The sequence below is a fragment of the Theropithecus gelada genome, chromosome 14 (genome assembly GCF_003255815.1).
Source record: "Theropithecus gelada isolate Dixy chromosome 14, Tgel_1.0, whole genome shotgun sequence".
Lineage (NCBI taxonomy): Eukaryota > Metazoa > Chordata > Mammalia > Primates > Cercopithecidae > Theropithecus > Theropithecus gelada.
In genome coordinates this window covers 97,553,296-97,578,265 of record NC_037682.1, presented here as the reverse complement: position 1 = coordinate 97,578,265, position 24,970 = coordinate 97,553,296, and the positions used below count along the sequence as shown (strand labels likewise).

Genomic DNA, 24,970 nt, shown 5'->3' with positions numbered 1-24,970 from the left:
GAGATCTCTCCTGTAATGACTCCTCCTCCTTATAGCTATAGCTATTTTTCCTCTTCTTGTTGTGCTTCTTTTTGTTTCTTCTGTCTCTTCTGTTTTTGAGGGTTTTGTTTTGCTTTTTGGCTTTGGTACAAAAAATTGACCTTATGGCCATTAGCCAGTAAAAAAAAATGTTCCTTTCCTTTTAGGTAGTGACTCAACCAGTTATAGGATACAGAGGCAGGCTCTTTAAGCCTCTGGCTCCTTTTAATGCTTTATTCAATATAGAGACTTTTTGGGAATCAGGGGGAACTGGCAGAGTTCTAGATTTGGTATGATCCCTGATGTTTGAGAGTTGTGAAAATTTGTAAATGCAAACTCTAGATACATAGGCGTTTATTAAGTATTGCCATGCATTTGACCATTTGCCAAAAATTCTGAGTCCTAACATCTCACTTAGGTGGTAGGTACTAAACATGGTAGGCAACCTTGGGCTTAGGATAAGTTAACTGGGATCATGTCTACATTTCATCTATTACGTGCAAACGACCACATTTAGGTTTGAGAAATTTTCCTCTCTTTCTTATTGATCTTGCCCTGAGGTAGGATTATTGGCTTCTTTTTGTCACAATAAGCCTCTGAGAGGTCAGCTGTGGCTTTTAGGCTTTTTTGATTGATTTGCAAACAGTGTGGGAAGGTCACTGGTTTTGCCAGTAATCTGAGATTCACATTGTGTCTGATGGGACACTAAATTCCCTTTCATATAATAAAAGTGGCAATACTGCTGAAAGGATTCCAATTAAATCTGGGGTACATGATAAAGAGGCGGTTTAAGATACCTGTGAGTCTAACTGTAGAGACATTTTCTCCATTCTTTTGTTAAATATCTACTTCATACTGTAAGGTCAGTCCTTCCTATCTTTTCCTGATAAATACTTGGTTAGATTACTTAAATACATCCATGGTGTGTACTAGGATCAATATTGTTCTAGTTTTCTATCAAATGCCCTTGATATCTCATCTATTTAATAATAACTGGCACCCATAGCAAAATCCCCAAGGCAGTGTAAGATCCAATACATTATGTACATCTACATAATGTATTTGTAAAAGAAATAACATATTTTAGTAGGATTTTTAGGAAATATTTTTGGTTTAAACCTGAGTTAACCAGACATAAGTTACTAACTACAGCAGAAAATGTATCTGTTTTGTTTAACACTGTATCTTCAGCAGAGCAGAGTACTTGACTATATATATATTACATATATGTGTATATATATGTGTGTGTGTATATATATGTATACACACACACTGCATATGTAGTGTCTCACACACACACACACACACACACACACACACACACATACACACACAGTGGGGACTTAATAAATGTTTGTAGAATGAATAAATATCCAGAAAAGGTCACTTGACTGAAGTTTTACTATTAATACATGCTCCTTTTCAAGGTATATCCCATGCATAAAATTATACATTGCTTTAGGATCAAACAAATCATTAAAAAGACTTCACTGGAAATAGCATTATTGACTTTTAGAGAGACCAAGGGTTTTCAAGGTCATCTCAGCTCAACTGTCCTTATTTAAAGTGAGAAGGAGAAGAATCATAGGTGGTAAGTGATTCCATTTACTTTTTAAAAATAAACAACTAAAGATTTCTTACCCATCTCTCAGAGAATGAAAACACTCATTTTTATTTTGTTGGCACCATCATAATTTGGGAGATATAATGTAACTGACCAAAGAAAGAGGTAGACGAGTACAGACCATCCAACTACCCATTGTGATAATTCTGTTCCAGAGGATCAGAGCTGGGAGTTCATGGGAATAGGGTTTCACTAACAGGAACACACAAATCTAGCTGCTGGACCCTTGGGTTTTTATCACAGTGGAGTAAAATGCATGAGCAACCACTAGCCTTAAGTGCCATTTTGCTCAATTACTTTGGCTGCCAGAAAGATAGTTAAGATAAGGTTTGTTGTTGCTTTTTTTGCTACTAGGTTAAACATGTGAACCAAAATCTGATGCTTCAGTGTTCAATTGATAACGTTATTAGGTAGAATCCCTAGGGACTCTCTGCAAGCAACAGAGTTCAGAATTTAAAATTAACAGATACATGTATAAATCATATATAAAAAGACTCACACTATAAATCTCTTGTTTTGATATGAAACAGTTCATTTGATTCCAGCTATATGAAGCTATTGCAAGCTATTCTACAAAATAATTGACATATTGTTACAGGAAGAAAATTAGGTGAAAGGAATAAAGCTAGGGTCCACAATGATATTTATAATATCTTTCAGTCAAACTCATAGCAATTTAAGTAAAAATAGTCTATCAAAAATTTATCACAAATTCAGCAAACACTTAAAAATACTTCTCGTTTTAGGTTTCTTTTCAAGGCTTGTTTCTGCAAATGAGTGGACCAAATTGCCCATTGGATTTAGAGAGCTAAAATTCCAATTTGTTTGACTGGAGTTGATATGATCAAAATAAATCCAACTTTGTGGTTTCAGTGTTTCTACTCTCTTAAATGACTCAGTGGATGATATTTACATACATTCTTCCATTTTTTTCTTATGGTGTACATTAAACCATATTTTTAAATACTTGATCTTAAACTCATTTTGTGACATGCTTGAATGAGTATATGTCTAGCTACTATATTAAATAGCAATACGTTTATAAGAACTAATTAGTTCATGTCATAAAAATAATTTGGAAAACATGTATAGAAAATGAAAAGGTTCTATAACCATAGTTTTCCATTAACGTATTTTGAGAGAATATTGTCTGAACTATTTCTACTATGTTTTTGCAAATTGATACAAATTAAGATGTCAATGAAGTAATGATTGATGGCATGCTACCATAATATAAAATGTGCCCATCCTTCTAGAATTATTATTTTTTTTTTTAAATTTTTTTTGAGATGGAGTTTCACTGTTGTTGCCCAGGCTGGAGTGTAATGGCACGATCTCGGGTCACCACAACCTCTGCCTCCTGGGTTTAAGTGATTCTGCTGTCTCAGTCTCCCGAGTAGCTAGGATTACAGGCATGTGCCACCACACCCGACTAATTTTTTATTTTTAGTAGAGACAGGGTTTCTCCTTGTTTGTCAGAATGGTCTCGAACTCCCAACCTCAGGTGATCCCCCCGCCTCGGCCTCCCAAAGTTCTGGGATTACAGGCATGAGCCACCATGCCCAGCCATAGAAATTTACTAATATGAAGTGTGTCCATTCTTCTAGAACGTTATCATCATTGTATTAATTTCACCATCTTCTGAGAAAGGGCCACCTTTTCAAAGGCATTTTTCTAATCAAGACTATTTAGCATTTAACTTTTTACCTTTTAAAAATGCTTTGTTTTGAAATTGTTTCCTCTTGCTATCTTAATTTATGAAAGAGGATGTTGAAACACAGGAGTCTTAAGGTACATGTACAAATCCTTGACAAAGTGTGGATTAGCTCTTGTGGATGAGCCAAAAGTAAAACCAAGAAAACATTAAAAGTTGTTTCATTTAGAGCTACAAGGAATTAAAATACAGATAGTAAACAACAATAACAACAGCATGTTCAGAATAAAAACACAGCTTTTCTTGAGGGAAAATTTTATAGGACAATTAAGAGTACATTATTTTCTCACAATGCAGTCGACTTTATTGCAATTTATGAGATTTATACCTGAGAGGCATTTTAAATGGACAAAGTTCTCTTACTACTATTATTATTATTATTACCATGCAATCATGATAGAAAAGAAACCTTTTAGAATTCAGCAAGAAAAATAGAAAAGGTAGACACTCAAGTTTTCTAATTTCTTTAAAACGACAAAAAAATATAAGATGTTCAGTTCCTTTAGCAAGAGCTCATTTATGGCTTATTCAAAGAGTTTATCCAAAGCACCCAGGTGTGCCGATTTTCTTCTTAGCAACCAGCTAAGCCTCTGAAATGGGTCAGTGTGCTTTAGGCACTCAACTGCCTCCTCCAGACTTGGTCTTTTAAGCACAGGTGCTAAGTGGAGGGTCTTTCTGAGCCTTACTCACCCTCTGACAGGAACTTGGCAATCCAGGCAGTTCTTAGAATTGGCTGCTCTGTGGGATTCATCGTGAGTTATTTACAAAGCTTCAGTTGTTCAGGTCAAACAACTCAAACTTTCAATACAGGGGTGGGAGTGGGAGGGAGGGCAATGGGAGTCGGAGGTAAAGTGGCTGTATTGCTTAAGAAAGAAGAAAGATTTTTTTCTTGGATTCTGTAACTAACCATTTAAAAATTTCATATACATTGAATAGCTACAACTTCAATAATTTTTTGGACTCTCTCAGGAATAAGCGCGAGTAATGTATAAATGTATAGGCTTTTAATTAATATTTCCCAAAATAACATATACATATTTCTTTGGTATGTCTGTCTGTCTATCTATCTATCTATCTATCTATCTATCTATCTATCTATCTATCTATCTGTTTATAGCTTTTTCTTCTACAAAGGGATGACAGGAAGCAAATACTCTGTTATTTCCTCTTATGGTCTGGCTTCTTTAGACTTTAGCAATACAACATTTTTGTTTGTTTTGTTTTATTTTTCACTTTTACCAATGTTAATATAGTTGAGGAAGGAAACTGAAGACATCTAGTCCCGTGCCTGCAAATAGTAAGGCTGAATCTCTGAAATATATTTTGATTTTCATTTTTATAATTGAATACTAAAGTTATTCCTATAAATAAGCCTCCAAATTGGCAAGTTTACTATTAGAAATCAAGTCATATAATTATGCAGTTAAACGATATGTAACAAACTAACCAACAAAAAATTGTATTGCCCACGTCTGGCTGAACTAACATACTGTAGATAAATATGAGCAAGCATTTCTAAAACCACTAGATGGCATTCATTCACTGCGATTTTAGCCAAAGAGCCTTTAAAGCTTTATCATGATCTGCAGGGGTAGGGGAAGGCAGATGTTATCCATTATTTGATGATATTTTCCTATCATTTAATACAACAGCAAAGCTCAGTTTAATCTTTTCCTGGCTGCTTCAAATCAAATCAACAAATATTTATTGAAACCTTTATTCAAGGATTTTTCCGTTTTGAGGAGAGTTGAAAACCATTTCCACTGGGGTAGTAATGTATTTACTCATCATACCTAGCAGAAAATATGTTATATACAGTATTCCACTAAATTTTATACAGTATGCCACTGAATTTTCTTTTATTTTATTGCTTTAGTAATTTATGTTTCTATTTCTCATGTAGCACTTCTCTAAAGTAAGTGTGCCTCTAAAAAAGATGCACTCACAAATTTAGAATTTTTGTACTGTTTTTAGGTGGGATTAATCTTCAACATTAATATTTTTGAAAACTGGAGGCCAGGAGCTCTTAAAGATTCACACAGGGTCCTTCACTCGTTCAAGTCTTAAGAATATATGAGAAATAGCTTTCTAAATACGTTGAGACCTAAGAACCAAAAGGGTCTTTGGTGATAAAAGATTGTGATTTCGTCCTGAAGATAAGTCATGGAATGAAAACTCTCAAACCTCACACTCCAGATTAAAAGTTGGGAGAAAATGTTGATCGGGAGAAGTCAATCAAAGGTTAAATTTTTCTGTATAGGGTCTAGGTTAAAAATATAAAATCTAGGACTTACCTGTTCTAATATGTTTTGAAGTCTCTCTATCTCACAGTCTATTACAAACTTCTTCTCTTGTCTTCTATCAAGCTCTTCTAGAAGTTGCCTATAGCTGACATCATTAAAATTTTCCACACATATAGCGCTGACATGCCAACCATTTTGTCCTGCTTTTTCCATAATAGCTTGGAGTATCGAGTATCCTATTGGGGGAAAAAAAAGTTACTAAAAACATTACTCCCCTTTAATGACGTATGCAGGCACTGAGCCCAAATCAACACTGTTATACTCCAAAATATACTGAATGCTTAGAAACTTAAAGTCTGTGTGGTTATTTCTGAATAATTTGTTCTTACTTTCTTTAGTCATGGGAACAAAATCTCTTAAAATATCGATTGAATGAAGTAGCAACACCATACCTTGTACTCTCAAAATCTCTTTAGTGGAGAATATTGCATTGCTCTAGACACTTTTTTTGATGAGACAAATCCACCTGTAGTCAATAGAAATTTATAAACCCTTTTTGTTATTTTACTCACTAGATGGAACTCATTTTGAACAACTGTTTGACTTTGCCCTTGAGCAAGGTAGTACAACATTTTTGGTTCAACTACGGAAGAGAAGATGTAAAAGAAATAGTACAACAGTATTTATTGAGGACCCATTATTCTCGGTGCCTTATTTGTAGATGAGGACAGGTGCATATTAGAGAGGCATTATTTAACTCTTCCTCTCTCAGCAGGGGAATGATATAGACTGGGGATGAGTTGAATGACCACTAGGTGAGGCACTGGTACTCCTAATCGGTAAGAGACTGATGACCAAATAAACAAGAGAAACTTAGTTTTAAAAAGTGTGTATACCTAAAGGATTGTAAATTATGCTGCTATAAAGACACATGCACACGTATGTTTATTGCAGCACTATTCACAATAGCAAAGACTTGGAATCAACCCAAATGTCCATCAGTGACAGACTGGATTAAGAAAATGTGGCACATATACACCATGGAATACTATGCAGCCATAAAAAAGGATGAGTTTGTGTCCTTTGTAGGGACATGGATGCAGCTGGAAACCATCATTCTTAGCAAACTATCACAAGAACAGAAAACCAAACACCGCATGTTCTCACTCATAGGTGGGAACTGAACAATGAGATCACTTGGACTCAGGAAGGGGAACATCACACAGCGGGGCCTATCATGGGGAGGGGGGAGGGGGGAGGGATTGCATTGGGAGTTATACCTGATGTAAATGACGAGTTGATGGGTGCAGCACACCAACATGGCACAAGTATACATATGTAACAAACCTGCACGTTATGCACATGTACCCTACAACTTAAAGTATAATAATAATAAATAAAAAAATAAATAAATAACAACAACAACAAAAAAAAGTGTGTAGCAGGACTCAAGGTAAAGGGTTGGCTCAAGGGAAAGCTTGGTTAGAGCTGTCTGCATGGAACAAGGAAAAATACTACAAAGGAGAAACAACTTGAATTGGGTCTTGAAGGTTGAGAAGCAGCATGGGAGACTGCCAGAGGTGGGGGCATTTATTATGTGAAGACAGCCTTCCATGAGAGAATAAAATGAATGGTCTTCACCCTGTTCTTGATCTAGTTCTCTCTGCATGTGGAAGGGAAGGCATCTGGTCCAAGCATCTGGATTAAGGCAGGAGCTGTGAACTCATAATTCCTGCATTTGGAGTATATCTTCAGGCCAACATTGTCTTGATTGTCCTGCCTTTTTTTCATCTCCTTTTTTTTTTTCAGACGGAGTCTTGCTCTGTTGCCCAGGCTGGAGTACAGTGGCACGATCTTGGCTCACTGCAACCTCCGCCTCCCGGCTTCAAGCAATTCTTCTGCCTCAGCCTCCCAAGTAACTGGGACTACAGGTTCACGCCACCATACCTGGCTAATTTTTGTATTTTTAGTAGAGATGGGGTTTCACCATATTGGCCAGACTGGTCTTGAACTCCTGACCTCGTGATCCACCCGCCTCAGCCTCCCAAAGTGCTGGGATTATAGGCATGAGACACAGCACCCAGTCCCATCTCTCGTTTTTGAATTGTAATGTGAGAGAAGAATAAAAAAAAAAAGATTCTTTGAATGTATAAGTATCTCATACACTAAGATTGGTTAGGATCAGAGCCTGTTAGTTGTATTTTTACTTTATGGTTTAGCATAAACAAAATATTCTAGTCCTCTTTAAGGAAGTCTAACACTTATTCGAGCTCATTCTATAGCAACTATCTGTAGTTTCTTCTTCCTGTGATCCTGGAATTGGGTAGAGAGCTGGGTGGATTAAAAGTGAAGTTTTAAAACAAATATAAAGCCCTTGCAAGATAAGGGCATATTCGTTGAGTTTTCTAATTGGTATGTGAGTCTCATAGATTCAGGGATTTTTAATTTTTCAGGTATGTTTTCTACATATCAGAGTTCCAAATATTACTGATGCTCAGTTAAGATCAACAGATGGAACTGATGATGAGATCATATTTGAAATATAAATTACCTGATATCCTGCCAAATGAAATACTGTGGCAGTCAGGATTCATTTTTATCTAAATGAAAAAAAATTCTCCGAAGAGGAAGAAAGAGGGCATGTTAATTACTATATAATTGTTCTGGTATATCTATTGCTCCATTTAGTCTTTCCTTTTGTAATGCATGCCAGTAATTATCTTTTCAAATCTTACCTAGATCCCCTGCCCCAAAACCCCAGCACTCTTTCTGTTGTTTCCCATTCAACGCATATGTAACATGATGATATGAAACCTTCCTTAATACATATGTTCATGCCTCATTTATTCTGTCGCGGGGGCTTATGCTCTGATGGTAACTGAGGCAATGTTCCTTTAAATCATTTTTTGACACCTATGAACATATTCTTTGACCTAAAATGAATGCTTTTAAAAATACCAATTGACGTATTACTTTTCTTTTTTCTCCTTTTATTTATCATCATACCAGAATAATGCTAACATTTTTTTGTTTGCTTGAGTGTTGTAAAAATAATAAAAACGGCCCCCACACATAGAAATAGTCTCCCTGTGCTCAATTCACAGCTTGGCACGATTCTCTAAATATTGCTGCATTTCTGGCATCATGTGGCTGTCAGGCTTCATGTCAGGACTAGGGATGCATGTTGTTATTCTCCTGCTGACATGACTTTTACAGAATGTGGAGCCACACACTTTCTGATGAAATTTATAGGTATTCCCACTTACCTTACAAAAGTGAAGGACTCAATCTAAAAACAAAGTTATAATTCAAATCCAGCCTTCCATTATCTGATTTTTTAGATTTAAAATGACACTAGAATTGGAATCAGACAGAACCCTAGGACACAATCTTTGTTGAATGGTAAAGAAAGTTGGTTACTTAAAAAGCCCCATTAATCATAGTCAGAAATAAATGGCATCCTTTCATTGCAGAGAAAAGGACATGCAATAATAGTTTCAGAGCTTGGCTAAAATTATATTCTTTTATAAGCTATGTTTGATTCTAATATGCTGTCTTATTATTCATTGATATTCAGATGTGAGTGTCTTATTTATTTGCTAACATAGCTGGAAATATATTGTAACTAGGATAAAATACTGCTGTTGAATCTATGATTATGTAACTTAGTTGTTATATAAACTAGAAAATCATAAGTCAAGTCATACTATTTCCACATCTGGCTATGATTTGTATCTCCTAGTTATTAGAAAATCTGTCGTACAATATTGTTGGCCGAAAAATGAATACTTCAGTTTTAGGTGAATATCACGTAGTGAACAGGAAATTCACTACTGTAAAGGATATTTTAAATCTTGCTTCTACTCTAAAAAGCTGTCTAACATTTTAATTCAACATAATATACTGAAAACCTACTACATACAGAATTCTGTAAAGTATATCAAGATAAAGACGTGGGAACTGGATGACATTTTGTTAAGTGAAATAAGCCAGGTACAGAAAGACAAGCTTCACATGTTCTCACTCATTTATGGGAGCTAAAAGTTAAAACAATTGAACTTACAGAGATAGTAGAATGATGGTTACCAGAGGCTGGGAAGGATAGTGAGGGAGGAGGGAAATGGGGATGGTTAATGGGTACAAAAATATAGTTAGATAGGATGGATAAGATATAGTCTTTGACAGCACAACAGGGTGACTAAAGTCAACAATAATTTATTGTACATTTTAAAATAACTTTAAGAGTATAATTAGAATGTTTATAACATAAAGAATAAATGCTTGAGGTGATGGATACTCAGTTACTCTGATGTGATCATTATGCATTGTATGCCTGTATCAAAATATTTCACGCACCCCATAAATATATACAGCTACTATGTACCTATAAGAACATTTTTAAAAAGATAGGCAATGTGAAATACAAAGGTGAAACAAAAGATAAAGATGTGATTCTTGTTTTTACAAAGAATTTACGATCTAGCAAAACTGATAGGTAAACTACCCATTATGCAAAATACACCTCATTGTATAAATAAATTCAATGTGATGAAAATAATTTTTTAGAATAGTAGAGCATACCGTTGACATAATCACTTTATTAGATTATAATAGTAATTAAGGGCGTTTTCATAGTTACTAAAGAACACTGTCAATTACATATAAAATATTTTTAAGGTTATGATATCACATAAAGATTTTATCAATTATGTTAAATACAATCAAAATGAGGTAAGCAGTCCTGAGCTACTGCACCCTTACACGTCAACACTTATTACATCATCTATGGATTATGACCTATTTTGGATGAGCACCAATTCAGGGATGTTGCTACTCACAACAATAGCTGGGCTTATTTATTTGATGTTTTCATTTGCAAGAGTTATTTAACTGTCTGCACACAGAGCAGCAGAAAGAGAAGCAGAATACATTTGTGCCAGGGAAGAAAGTATTTAGAAAAGAAGGAGTTATGCATTTGCCCTGAAAAAGCTTTACTTGGATGAGAACTAGAAAGTGTCCATTGTGCTTTTCAACGAGAAGGTCATTGGTGCATTTAACATGAGCAGGGTTAATGGAATGCTGGATATAGAAGACATTTTTCAGATTGTGAAATTGAGGAGAAAATGGGAAGAGGTAAGAATGTGGAAATAATCAAGGAATATCATCAGAATAATGAAGTAAAAAATAAGATGAAGGGTATGCCATTTTGATGAATATGGGATAGAGAAACATCTAGATTATGGGAACTGGTTTGGGAAGGAGAAGACTAGGTCTGTCCCATGGGAGGTTGCTGAGCCTGAAAAGGGAACATGGCAAGGGGCATAGCAGCAGCTTGTAGTTAGTTAAATTAAAGCCTCCCTCATTAATTGTGTAAATTGCTATGGAGGTACTTGCTACTACATCATCAATATCTCTGGTCTAGCACAATTTGTCAGTGCCCAAAACTAGTAGATTCAAGGAAAAAGGTGTGTATGTCTGTGTGTTTCTAATGCCACATATTGATTTGAGTTACAGAAAGGAATAAGATTCTGTAATCCTCACTGAATTTAATGCCACCATGCTGGAACTGTGGAGTAGATTTAATAACCATTTAGGTTGGACTCTTTCCAAAGCAGCTTAGTACTGAAATAACATGTTCAAAGGCCACAGTCTGGACCCCCAGGTTTCAGCACATGGAGGAGTAACCAACATTGTAGCTTGGGTAAAATTATCTGCAGCTGTAACTATAGTATTTATTTATGCCGTAGTTCAAAAAGGGCATACTAACAATAAGCATAGATTTTCCTACTTTTACAGCTTGAAGCTATTCATGTAAACCCAAGATAAGATGGAGTATCTTGAGTTTTCTCTTTTCTACAGACACTCAAGAGTAAAAGTAGAAAATTCATCTTCAAAGATGGATTGATAATAATCATTGTTAAAGGTGGTTATTCTGGGTCCTAGATTTTTCCTAAGGCATTTTCTGACACTAACATTTATTGTCTTCTGATTCTCTAGTATTCATATTTAGTTCAGATGACATCTTGTAAGAAAATTTGATACTTTAAATCTTTAAAGTTAAAGTTATTTATACAATGAGGTGTATTTCATCCAAAGCAATGAAGGGGAGATTTTAACTTGGACCTATGGACAGTCAGAATAAATATATTTTCTTGCTTCTCTTTCAGCTAGATATATGACTCTGTGACTAAGTTGTGGGCAATGGGTTATAAGTGGAAAGGTTGTGTGGAGGCTTCAGGAAACTCTCCTTGAAAGACTTTATGAATATACTTTTTATCTTGCATAGCAGGTCACATTCAGAAGCTTCAAAAGCTTCAGTTTATTTTGTGTGTTTGGAAGGACAAGAAGGGATATGTGGAGAATTGGCATGGGCTGTGGAAAGAGCTTCTAAGACTGGAGAGATGAACAGGCAAGGGACATATTACAAGAGCTTTCTCTATCATTTAAAGGAATTTAGGTTTTGCTTCATAGACTTTCAGAAGAGAGTGACAGAACAATGTGTCTTAGAGGGATGATTATAGCTGAAGTGTGGAAAATAGAATGGATGTGGGTAGCACAGAAATGGGAAAATCCCTTAGGAAGCCATATGGTAGTAATCCAGGTGAGAAGTAATAGAGGCCAGATTTAGGACCATGCAGAGGAAGGAGAATAGTTTCTAGATTAAGGATACAGGATAAATTAGTTTGGTGATTAATGACACATAAATGACAAAGAGAGAGATGATTTGAGTCTATCTATTCTACTGGTGGTCATTCTACTTCCATTTTCAGATTGAACTCTTAGGGTTTTTTTGACCTTCAGAAGCACATATTTTTCTGTTTGGATTTCAGGTGTCAATTGACTTCTGATGAAAACTATCCTTGCAGCCACCTCCTTCATCCCCCAAAGTAGTATAATAAATTCTGACAGAGGTCTGAGAAACCCATTTTTCTCTCTGGTTATAGACATCAATGGAAACAATCTGTAGATTTTGAATATTCCCTGCGAATACACTGGATCTCTTTTCAAGTTTGATTCTACCATTTTTTATCTTCTTAGCACGGTGGGCCTCCACCAACATCTTTTTACAATAAAGGCAATGTGTTTCTATTTTAAGTAAAGCATTTTTGAAAAATTTGAATAATTTTAAATTCAAATAGCAAATGACTAATTTCCAATCAGAATAAATATCTGGCATAATTACTATACAGCTATTATTTTGCTCATAAAGTACAATTTTTTCTTTTATCTGTTTTACTATATATTTTATATATCACACTATATAAAATTTACAATTCTGATTTGATACTTTTTTATGTCACATTGTATAAAGTTCACAGTTCCAACGTGCATAAAAAACAACCATTGTAGTTTTTATAAGGGAATTAAAATATATGTTTGTGAGTTAGCAGGCACTGAAACAAGGTCTTTATCTAATATTAAGTATGTAAAGTATGTAAGACATAATTCTGAGTGTCAAACCTATTCAATATTGCGATACTTTGGGAAAGCATGTTAAGCAAAAGAATAGATCCTTTCAAAGGGGGTTTCACCGTGGAGAGAATGACTTGGACTGTGGTATGGTCCCTAAAGGATGGAAAGGGTTGATGAATAAAGATGGTGAGGAGGAAGGAGCTACTGCATCATAAAACAAAGGCACAGAGGCAGGAGCTTGAAGAATGCTAAATAAATTATTAATTGTTGATAGTTAATAGAGCAGGCTGCTGGAGTAATGTATTCATAAACGATATTATGCTTTATTAGTATTTCACAATACAATTGAACCTCATAACAGCCCTGTGAAGTAGATATTATCCCCACCATAAAGGTGAAGAAATAAAAGCAACATATGTGACTTACATCAAAGCATAACCCCACTAAATAGCAGTACTGTGAATTGAACTCAAGTCTTCCATTCTCCAGCTTAGGGACTTTTCAGCACACTTCAGCATGCAAACAGAGAGAGCGATGAAATTAGCAAGGAAGGCTGAGGCTGCGATGTGAAGGCCTTTCAATCACAGTCACCATCAATTCTGTTCTTTCTCTCATAAGCACATCTCGTATTTTAGCATATTCTGTCAAGACTACCTTCCAAAATATATCAAAAACCTGACCATTTCTCCCTACCAACACTGCCTCCACCTAGGCCCCAGCCTCTTGCCAAGGATTATTGCAAGTGCCTGTTTACATGTTTTTTCTTTCCTCCCCTTCACACTGCTCATAGCTTCAGGAATGGAACTTTCCAGGCAAGCCAGATCACACCACTTACAGGTCCAAACTCTCCAATTGCTCCTTTATACTGATGTCATCTACCTCTCTCTCACTCTCAAACATTACCAGCCATCTGGCCTCTTTGCCAGGGGTGCTCTGCCTCGGGCTTCACCCTGCTATGCTTTCACCAAGATGGGTCTTCAGGATTCTGCCTTTATGTTCTCAGGTTTCTACCCAAATGCCTTCTCTTCAGTGAGGCCATTCTGGGTTACTTTATGTAAAATTTCAACTCCTTCATCCTATGATTTTCTGTTTCTCTTCTCTGCTTTACTTTCTCCTCAACACTTCACCACCACCTAATATACTCTAGATTTTACTCACTCACCTTGTTTATTGTCTGTTTCCCCCACTAGAAGGTAAGCTCATGAAGTCAGGAACTTTGTTTTGTTCACTGTGCCTAGAAGAAGACTTGGCATCTAAAAGGGACTCAATAAATACTTTTGGATAATGAAATACTGAAAGTTTAGAAATTACTCCTTTGATAATCATGAAACAATAGTGAAACACTAGAAACCTTGGAAGCTTTGGAGCAGAGAAGAGGCAGATTTATAAAACTGCTTTTATAATGTTAGCTTCATATAGTGGAAATGATGCATCCGAAGAGTGGAAAGAGAAAGAGGACAGGGAATCCAAATAGGAGACTACTGAAATTAATACAGGCATGATGCCAAAGCTCCTCTCACCTAGACCCACTCCAGAAAAAGTGGAAAGAAAGGAGAGTGTTGATTGTTTGCTTTTCTCTAAATTCTACACTCCCCTGCTCCCCAACCAATTCTGTACTTATCTGTATAACAGCCAGGAGATATTTCATTGTATCAGATGGAGCCATATGAAATTTTCATTTCTGCTGATCAAAGATAATGAAATATCAGCAATATCTTATTGTTCATCCCAGAGACAGCTTCTGAATGAATAATAAGTAATATGATGTGGCATCTGAATGACTGAAAACTACTTAATTTATACTTTGTACATTTAGGTCCTAAAATAATGTGGCAAGTAAATGCAAAAACTCCACAACTCTACAAATGGCAGAGGGAGGTCTTGAGTTGTGGAAGCCCAGAGTCCCACATATCTCAGCAGGAATACCTTTAGAGACATCCTAAGGTAGCCCTTAATATTAATCTCCGATTTTCACAATCTTTATTCATAGCAACCATCCTGAGTCATTAATAAGAGGGAAAATAAGCTTCAAAAAACTCAGAATTAAAGTAAGTGTGAAATTCATTTCAGAAAGGACTCCATTCTAAATGATAAAAACAGAAATGTTTTTGGTTCATATAAACAAATCCTGAGCTAACCTGCAAAATTGACTCATTAATTGAGGGTGCAAGACAGCCAATGCTGTCCAAAGACTTCTGGTTCTTAAAAGACCAATTAATTTATTCTACCCTATGTTGTAGTCTGAGTCCAACAGATCTCATTAATTAATCATAAAAGTAATCACTAGCAACGAAACTCAAAGAAGTGTTACATAATATATTAAGTATCAGCTTGTTATATTCACATGCCAAGCTGTGTACTGTAAATAATATTAATTTGGATCTGGCTTTTATACACAAAGCCAAAACCATTCATTTTGGTTGATTTGAAAGTGATATTTTAAAACATTACTTCGTCTTTTCTTTAGAGCAGGAGTAGCAGTACATAATTTTCTTGTGATGATTCTGGTGAAAGGATTTGCATACAATTATGGAGACAATTTCTGTTCCTAGCAGGAAAAAAACACAGGATGAAGTAAGTATTCACCATATGATTAGCCTAATTTTTATATCCTACTGAGGCTAGCTCAGTTCTAAGAAGTAATTGTAAACTCATGTCAGGGACTGAGAGTGAATACATTTGATTGCTCACTATTAAATTTCTTTAGTGGAGAAATGACACTGAGGTGATTATCTAAATACAGAGTGATTTCTTGAACAGCATGCTAGGTAACAAATGATGGGGTCAGTGGTAGCCTCTGTTACTTTTAACTGCAAACGTTCTGTTTCCACTTCAACTCTGTGGTTCAGAGGAAGGTTATTTAAATTTCTTAATCTTCCACCTTTGACTTTCTATGTAATGAAGAAGATTAATGTAGGATTTTATTAGTCATGATAATCTTTTCTATAGCTGTAAATAAAAATCAGCTTCATTCCACATGGTAGAGTAACTTATAATGCTGCTGTTCATTTGAGAGAAGTAGATTGCGGATTCTTCATAGGTGAAGAAATACATCCCTACAACTCCAGGAGAGTCATACTGTATAACTCAACATCCCACACTCCCTCCAGATGAAAAACAAAAACCTAGTTCTGCTTTTTGCATTCCATATTTGGTCATTAGACGTTTACTTAGTCACTTTAGTCAGAAATCTAAGAGATTCTCTCAGACTCATTGCTCAGCTTCACCCTCATCCCACACCAATTCTGACATTTCTTCCTAAATATTACATTTAAGACATTTCATGAGCAGTTCTCTGTTTCTTCTTGCACTTTTCATTCAATAAATATTTGTTGAGCATTTCCTATATTTCAGGCCACTGATCCAGAGGCTGCAGATATAGAAATGGAACAGTACGATGTGCCTACCTTCATGAAGTTTACATTCCAGTGGCTGAGGCAGACAAGAAGCAATACACAAATACATTTATAATAGAATGACAAGAGGTAGTAAGTGCTATGAAGGAAAATGAGGGAAAGAAGGAATATAAATGACCAGGAGCGGCGACAGGATGGATGTTGTTCTTCCCAAACTAATCTCTCACTGTGTCTCTTAAGTATGCATCACTCAACTCATACTGAAGATTGGTGGTTCTCTGAATAAACCAGACTCTCTCTTGCATTTAACACAATGCAATGGCTATTCCCTGTGCTAAGAGAGTCTGTATGCCCTACACTCACTGGCAACTTTCTTTAAGCCTCAACTTCAGCTTTAGACCATTTCACAACCCTTCTCTGGCCTCATCCGTGTGGGGTTTTTGTCTTTTTTCTTTACATTTCCCTGGCTGTTTGTACAGTAATTACAGCTCATGCTACTCTGAATTAATTAAATCATTTATTACATAAGTTCTACATGCTACCTTGGAAAGTACAGCATGCCTGTCACTAACCTCAGGGATATGAAATTATAACTGTAATTGCTAGTTTACCTGTCTAGTTCCCTTTAAGTATGAGACTAGTTTTTATTCATCTTGATTTCCCTATTTTTTTCAGACAAAGAAAAGAATAAGCTCAACAAGAGGGAATTAGGTTGAATTAAATGACAAGGGTAAAAATTCTGCCCTTTTTATATATCCCTTCCCATTTGATCAAGACTAATAATAATAAAGGTAATAGTAATAATTATTAAAGACCTGACAAATCCATGACCTTCAATATTGTATTAAGTGCTTTATTGGCATGGTGTTAGTTTTATTATCTTCATTTTATATAAAGGAAACTGATGATACAGAAGTTAAGTTCTTGGCCAAGATCATGTAGCTATGAATTGGCAAAGCCTCATTCTGTCTGATATTAGAGTCTGCTTTTTATTCTCCTCTATGATATGGTGTATAATACAATGAAAACTTAATTCCATGCAGTTTGGGTTAATTTTATACCCCTATTAAGGATTCATTTTTGACCCAGACATATTCCTGACCACGAAGCACTGCTGGATACTATGATATTTCCAAGGAATATGGTGGCTTCTGCTCTTTACATTGAGCATATGTTTGCTGCTTTCCCTCTAAGTTCACAGGGAGATAAAGCCCCCTTCTCCCAATTCTCCCTTCCCCAAATGTCTCTGGTCGCTCTAGCCTGACCGTTACAACCATTGCAAAGATTACAATAATGAACACAGTTTCTTTCTTCAGAATAGCCTGTGAATGCTGCCCTGTGGTCCAGTTTGGTTAATGATGTCGTCCCGACACTGCATAGGACACACTATCAACTGCCTTCTCTCTGTAAGGACATCAAACATTAAACCATAGAATTAGGTCGACTTTAGTCAAAAAGCTTTTGAGTTACTACTTAGATCTAGCTATATGCTTGCCCAAGTTCTTCCCTTCTAGAAACAGTCACAAAATCCCATAGGATTATTTCACAAATTAAGTTTGAATTATGGTGTAGAATAACTTTTATTGATGCAGGGATTAATGTAGGCAAGTTTTCTGAATAGGTATTAAGATGGTAAAGCCAAAAAGTACTTATATTTTAATTAGAGTAAGTGTGCCTGAGAATTATAATAATGCAAAAAAAAGTATACAATAACTGCTATAACTGTAACAAATTGGAACCAAGTTTGTATTATCAAGAGAAGTCAGATGAAGTTAGTTATTTTTCATCAAATATTTACAATGTGGCAATTAGTCAGTTTTGTTTTGCTTTTTTTCCACAATGGTACCATGTGCCACTGACATTTTGGTAGAAACTCAGTAAGGTTTTCAAAGTTTACTTTTTTTTTTCTTTTTTTTGAGGCGGAGTCTCGCTCTGTCGCCCAGGCTGGAGTGCAGTGTCTGGATCTCAGCTCACTGCAAGCTCCGCCTCCCACGTTTATGCCATTCTCCTGCCTCAGCCTCCCGAGTAGCTGGGACTGCAGGCACCCGCCACCACGCCCAGCTAGTTTTTTGTATTTTTTTTTTTTTTTTTTAGTAGAGACGGGGTTTCACCGTGTTAGCCAGGATGGTCTCGATCTCCTGACCTTGTGATCTGCCCATCTCGGCCTCCCAAAGTGCTGGGATTACAGGCTTGAGCCACCGCGCCCGGGCTCAAAGTTTACTTTCATGAAACCGATAGGCACAATCAAATGAATTGTGCTGGTGAATTAAATTGTTATACACATTCGGGCAAACACTGGTATCATGCCTCTAAAATTGGCAAGTTTAGATGCAGTGTGACAGAACACAGTAAATACATGAAGTAATTTGTTAGTTCAAATCCTTTTAATAAGTTTGGCTTAAAAACCCTGAGAACAACAAATTCCAGTGGAGAATCCTAGGGTTGGTTTTCAGAGCTAATTATGACTGTAAAGTTTGAGATATTAATGCCTATGTTTTATGTTTGGTAGTTAAGGTTGCAGAAAGTAAAGGATAACCACTGTTGTATGAAATTCTATTTATACTGGCTTAATAGTCCTAGCAGAGCTGCTCCCAAGCTTATATAGCTTAGCACTCTCCTTATCTGGGGCTTGTGCACTGGTCCTGCCTCATTTGATCCACCTGACAGTGAAAACTACTTTGGCTGTGCTGCTGCTGCTAATCTGTTTAAATAGGTAGTTCAGCATCATTGCCAAATGGACCACTCCAATTGGCTCCTCAATTAGCTATTCATTTTACAAAAGGCAAACGTGTGTATATTCCAGATCTATAGATTTATTATTATGCTGGTCATTGCCACTCAGAGGTTACACTAGGTGTCTCCTTAAGAACTGAGCTAGATACTTAGTGTCCGTCCAGATCCACATCCACTTTTTATTTCGCCTGACCTTGCTCTGTATCAGTGTTAGAAGAGGCTGACCAGTATGGTCTGCAGCTGTGTACTTTGGCTTCCAGTTGAGTTGATTAAAAGGAATCACATGCGACATATCAAAGGGAGAAGAGGGAAGTCAGGTATTCTTTTCTTTTTTCTTTTTGAGATGGAGTCTAGCGCTCTGTCACCTAGGCTGGAGTACCGTGGTACGATCTGGGGTCACTGCAACCTCTGGCTCCCAGGTTCAGGCAATTCTTCTGCCTCAGCTTTCTGAGTTAATGAGATTACAGGCACCTGCCACAATGCATAGCTAATATTTTTGGATATTTAGTAGAGACGGGTTTTCGCCATGTTGACCAGGGTGGTCTCGAACTCCTCACCTCAGGTGATCCACCTGCCTTGGCCTCCCAAGGAAATCACATATTCTTTACATGATTCCTTTCCTGCCAGGTTGACATGGGGGTGACTGCATCTCTAAATAAACGCCCTAGTCTCTGCCATTCAGCATTCTCCATACAGCTACACTCTCCACACAACCACATCTTCACCTTCCTTGCCTATTCAGACTTATGGTGGTAAAGACTCTTTGCTCTTGCTACTTCTGGGATGGGACACCATCTTTTTTCTTGTTGGTGTCCCTAAAACTTGCCCACACCTTTTTAAAAGCAGTTCCATTATTAAGCACTTCTTGATGGCACAGTTAGAGTGCACCATTAGTTTCCCACCAGGATAGCAACTGACTGAAGTAGCTTTGAGCTCAAAGCAGAATATGTTTGGTAGAAGAAATACATAGGTATTAATTTTCTACCCATCCTGTTATTTTCCCACTTTAATGTAAATTCCAATAATTGCCTGAGACAGTTTGTAACTTTCACTATGCTTTCATTACATTCTGGGGACAGAAAAAGTGTATGTTCTAACCTTACATCTTCTGAAATGACCAGTTTAAAGTAAACTATATTTTAATATTGTGCCAACAATTAGGAGGGTACATTTATTTTAAATCATCACGTTGTACATGTTGAATATTTACTATCTTTATCAATTAATTTTTTTAATATTAAGAAAGCTCTAACACAAGAGTTTAAAAATTTCAAAGAGTACAAAAAAGTGCTGCCTGCTGTCCCTTCTCTTATTTTAGTTGTACCTTAGTGATCTTGTACTCCTTTTACATTTTAGACAAAGACAGTTTTTTAACAAATAATAAGCAAATGTTCTCCATTATGCTAATGACATCATTTTTATCAACTAAACGTGGCCTGAAAAGCAAAGGCTTTTGTCATCCAATTGCTGCCACAAATAATGGCTTACTTGACACAAAAGATGTCAAAATTATCATTTTTGGAAGACATTACCCAAAATTAAAGTGGTTAATTCTACAAAATTCTTCTCAGCGAGTTGACTAGTTACATTTCATGGAGTATATTTTCCAGCCACCTATTCTGGCAGGCTCATCAGATAGTTCCAACGTCCAGAACCAAATATTCTATAGGGCCATCTACAGAGATTTTCAGTGGTTTGAATGGGTCAGTTTCAACACCAGTAATTAAAGTTTTCCAAATCTAATATTTCTCCATTATGGTTTGGAACTTTAAGGTCACAATTAAGCAATTATATAAATGTTCTGCCTGACAGATCCAAAGTTCCTTTTTGGGGAAAATTTTAGCTTTGTCTAAAAATAACTTTCCATAGGGAGGTGGGAATACCTTTTCTGTAAATTTTTCAGCATTCAAAATAAAATGTCGTATCCTGCCACTTTACCATCTGGCTCTTAAAACATGTGGATGTTGATTCAGTGAGTAACAAAAAAAAAAAAAAAAAAAGCAGCATTTTAGACTCTCATTAAATGTATTCTTGAATTACCTGCTATCTTTGTATCAAATGCTAGAGATAAAGAGATTTGTTATGGAATATGTTTCCCCTTAAGTTGCCGATATATTTTACACTATAGCCTGTGCCCTAATGTAGAGGTCCCCAGCGCGCGATCTGTAGATCCCTACTAGTCCCTGGCCTATTAGCAACTTGGCTACACAGCAAGATGTGAGCAGTGGGCAAGGGAGCATTACTGCCTGAGCTCCACCTCCTGTCAGAACAGCAGGGGCATTAGATGCTCATAGGAGCATGAACCCTATTGTGAACTGCACGTGCTAGGGATCTAGGTTGTGTGCTTCTCATGAGAATCTAAGATCCTGATGATCTGAAGTGGAACAGTTTCATCCCTCACATCCCTGTGGAAAAATTGTTTTCCAGGAAACCGGTCGCTGGTGCCAAAAAGGTTGGGGATCGTTGCCCTAATGTGCCCTAAGTGTGTTTGTATGTGTGCAATAGTAGTAGTAGCAGTAGTGGTAGTAGTGCTAATAGTAGTAGTAGCAGTAATGGTAGCAGCAGCAGAAGTAATAAAGTCTGGATAGCACTAATGATAGCAATAAAACAATTCTAGATAAAGGAACCATTACCTGAAACTTTTAGGACCTTTGGAGAAATAATTCTTAACGTATTTTCTCAGTGACATAAGTCCTAGAAATGTACAAAGACTACATTATGCTGTTAATGGATAGTTACCTTATTAAAAGCTGTTACTGAATAGTTTGTTCTTAATGCAAAGGTCCTGTTTTACAATTGCTCTGCAGTTCATTAATTTTCATTTTATTCCCTGCAAGGGCATTTAGGGTCTGGATTATACAGCTGTAAAACATAGCTCTCACTAGAATTCATAATTTACTATGTCTCAATATTCCATTTGAAGAGGTTCTTGAAACATGATGAGGTCAGAGTGGAGTAGAAAAGAAAACCATTTGGCGTATTTAATAATAGACTGTTTGTCCACAGAATAATCTGAAATCTTTTCAAGTATGTCTGAAGGTGACTTGTATCACAAACTCACTCATATTGGGTTGGTCACTTTATAGAAATTGGAAGGGGAGGTTATATCCATTTCATTAAATTTTTAGCTCAACAGTGTTTAACTTTGATCGCTTATTATAAGTAGAGTGACTGTACAATTTATCATAGATACCAAGACACTTTCAAAAGTGGAAGGGGGCATTGGGCACTGTTAAGATTACACTAGAATATCAGGTACAAACCAGGACTATGTAGGTAAACCAAGATGCAGAAGCCAGTTACCAGGCTACGTCTTAGAGAACAGAGATAAATAAGACACTGCCATCAAGCAGTTCATAATCTTCAAATTCCTCTTCTTTTTGTAACTGAGAGCTGGCAAAAAGCATTTACAGAAAAAAGTGACCAATGGAGGAGGTCACATAAAGTCCACAGATTTTATCTATGAAGAGGTCTTAAGTATCCAGGTAGTTCTTGAGTCTCTTGTATTATTTTTCTCATCCTTTTTTGGCGAAAGGTCAATATCTATGCTTCTGAGGAGTCACATAGGATCATCCCAACACTTCCATTTTATTTCAGAAACCTATGAAACTACTAGAAATTCTTTGAGGTAACTAGAACTGAGGGCCAGGAACTGGAATCAAGTGTTTGAGAGCAAAGGATTCTAGATCTCCAGTGTTTGCGAGATGTTGAGACCAAGATTATTGGAATCGCAGTGAAATTCCCATGGAGAACAGTCAAGGCTTTCCTGGCTTTGGAAGACTGAAACAGGTGATACAGTTGGGTTGACAGAGTGTATCCATTGGATTTTATTCCTGAAAAGCCAAATTAATTTTTAGGTATATGAAAGTATTCAAAGATAGGGTCTAATGAGTTATATATTGAGTGTTATTATTTATTGTGTATTATGTTTCAAACCAATTTAAAACTGTTAAATAAACCCAGTAGTATCCTTTATAAAACAACATAAAGTAGTAGATTTGAAGATCAAGTGACCCTATTAGGCAAGCAAATTCCACAGCCAATTCTAATCCATGTTGAATCAAAGCATTTTTCAGCTGGGAGGAATCATAGTGACAATTTAATCAAACTCCTGATGTGAACACAAAGGATGAACCAGAGTGGTTTGCCCAAGGCAGAGCGCTTGGAAGAGCTATAGGATCTTAAAAACAAACAAACAAAAAAACCCAAAAACAAAACTGCTCTCATGGCTCTGAGAACATTGTCCTTGTCCTTGGGGAATTCTGGACAGAGAAAAGTTAAGAGGAAGTCAACAGTCTTCAAGAGGATTTGAGCCATTTGCAGAATACAGCAAAGGAAAAAAAGAGCAAAATAAGTTTCTGAGTTTCCATTATAATAAATCTTTTAACAGGGCACTTAAAGGTTATTCAAAAATTTGATTCTTTTTCTCTTAGCATCATATTCTTCCAGGAACAGATGTGCAGTAAGAATTCCTGAGTCCTTCACCAATTGGTTGATCCCAGCCTCAGCAGACCTGAAACTCCACTTTCCTGTGTGTTTCAGGGAAAGAGATATCTTTATTGTATCTTATTGCTTTCACTCTTTCATTTCTCCTTTAAAGTCAGCGGCAGCCACACCTTTGAAAAAGATTAAGAGGGTGTGGGCTGAGACTCATGATATGATTATCTCATGATCTGCTTAAGCAAACTGACAGTCAAAGTATTAGGTGATTGAGCAATGTGAAAAGTGGTTCAGTATCAATGTGTGCCAGAAAGTACCATCTAATCTTGTCAGTAAACCCCTTTGGGTCTACCTTCAAAATAGACATGGAAACTTCTCAATAGCTTTGTTGCTATTGTCCTAGTACAAGTCCCATCATCTCTCACCTCAGTTACTGCAATAGTTTCTTAAGGTCTCTTCTTGTTTTGGCCTGTGATCCCTCTCAGTCTGTCCTTATCATGGCGGTCACACTAATCCTGTTAAATTTAAAGTCATATCCTGGTATACCTCTACTCAAAATCCTCCAATAGCTTTCCATGTCCCATAGGGCAAAGGAAAGAGTCCTTACAATGTCATTCTTCCTCTACTTCTTGGACACCCTTCTCCTGTCCTTGGCTCCTTGCTCTCTCTATTCTGGTCAAACTGTTTTCATTGCCATTCCTCAGTCGGAGAACGTATACTCTCTCCTTAGGGCACTGCACATGCTCTTCCCTCTATCTTGAATGCTTTTCCCCAGAAAACCAGATGTTCCCCTCACCCCTTTCATGTTGCACTCAAATGGTAACTTCTCAATGAGCTCTTCCCTGAGACTTCCATGTGAAAAAGTAAATTAAAAAAATTAAAACACACCCCACTTATATCCCCAATGCTTAGTACATAGTAGGTTCTCAGTAAATATTAATTCAATGAGTGAAAGACAGTTGTTTGTGTTCCTATTAGCTGTGACATTCACAGTACAGAAGCTAGAATCTCTTTTATGATATCTCTAGCTTCTCCTGGGGAGAATAAGATAAGCTGTTTAAATAGGCAGACTGCATATCCGAACTGGGGTGAGATCTCAGTGTGACTTTGGACTCAAGGGCTCCACGGTCTTTGGATCAACAGCAACAACGAAAATGGAGGCACCCATTTGGATTTGCCAAGTCTTTATTTTAATAAGTCAGGATGACAAAAAAAAAAGTACAAAACCTATAACCACGATCTAAATCTGCATAATTTATAAAAGGAAACACTTCAATTCTAGAAAAGTAGGAAAGACATAATTTTAGAATAAAAACTCTTTTTTAAATTAAAAAAAAAATAGCTTCCCAGAAAATGCTCCACACTATCCTAATTTTCTCCCCTGCCAATTCTGGGAGGTAGATTAGTAAGAAAGCTGGGCATTGGACTC

General features: G+C 36.5%; 1 protein-coding gene across 7 annotated transcripts in view; it reads right to left on the bottom strand.

Moving 5' to 3' along the window:
• GRIA4 (glutamate ionotropic receptor AMPA type subunit 4) overlaps nucleotides 1–24,970 on the bottom strand; it is a 370,821-nt gene that overhangs the window by 113,961 nt on the left and 231,890 nt on the right. For all 7 annotated transcript variants that reach the window (XR_003115686.1, XM_025357619.1, XM_025357623.1 and 4 more), the window contains one exon: nucleotides 5,651–5,835. Coding sequence is in view for 6 of the 7 variants with exons in the window: in XM_025357619.1 (XP_025213404.1) it covers nucleotides 5,651–5,835 (185 nt within the window). In the remaining variant the exon portion in view is untranslated. The remainder of the gene's footprint in view (nucleotides 1–5,650; nucleotides 5,836–24,970) is intronic.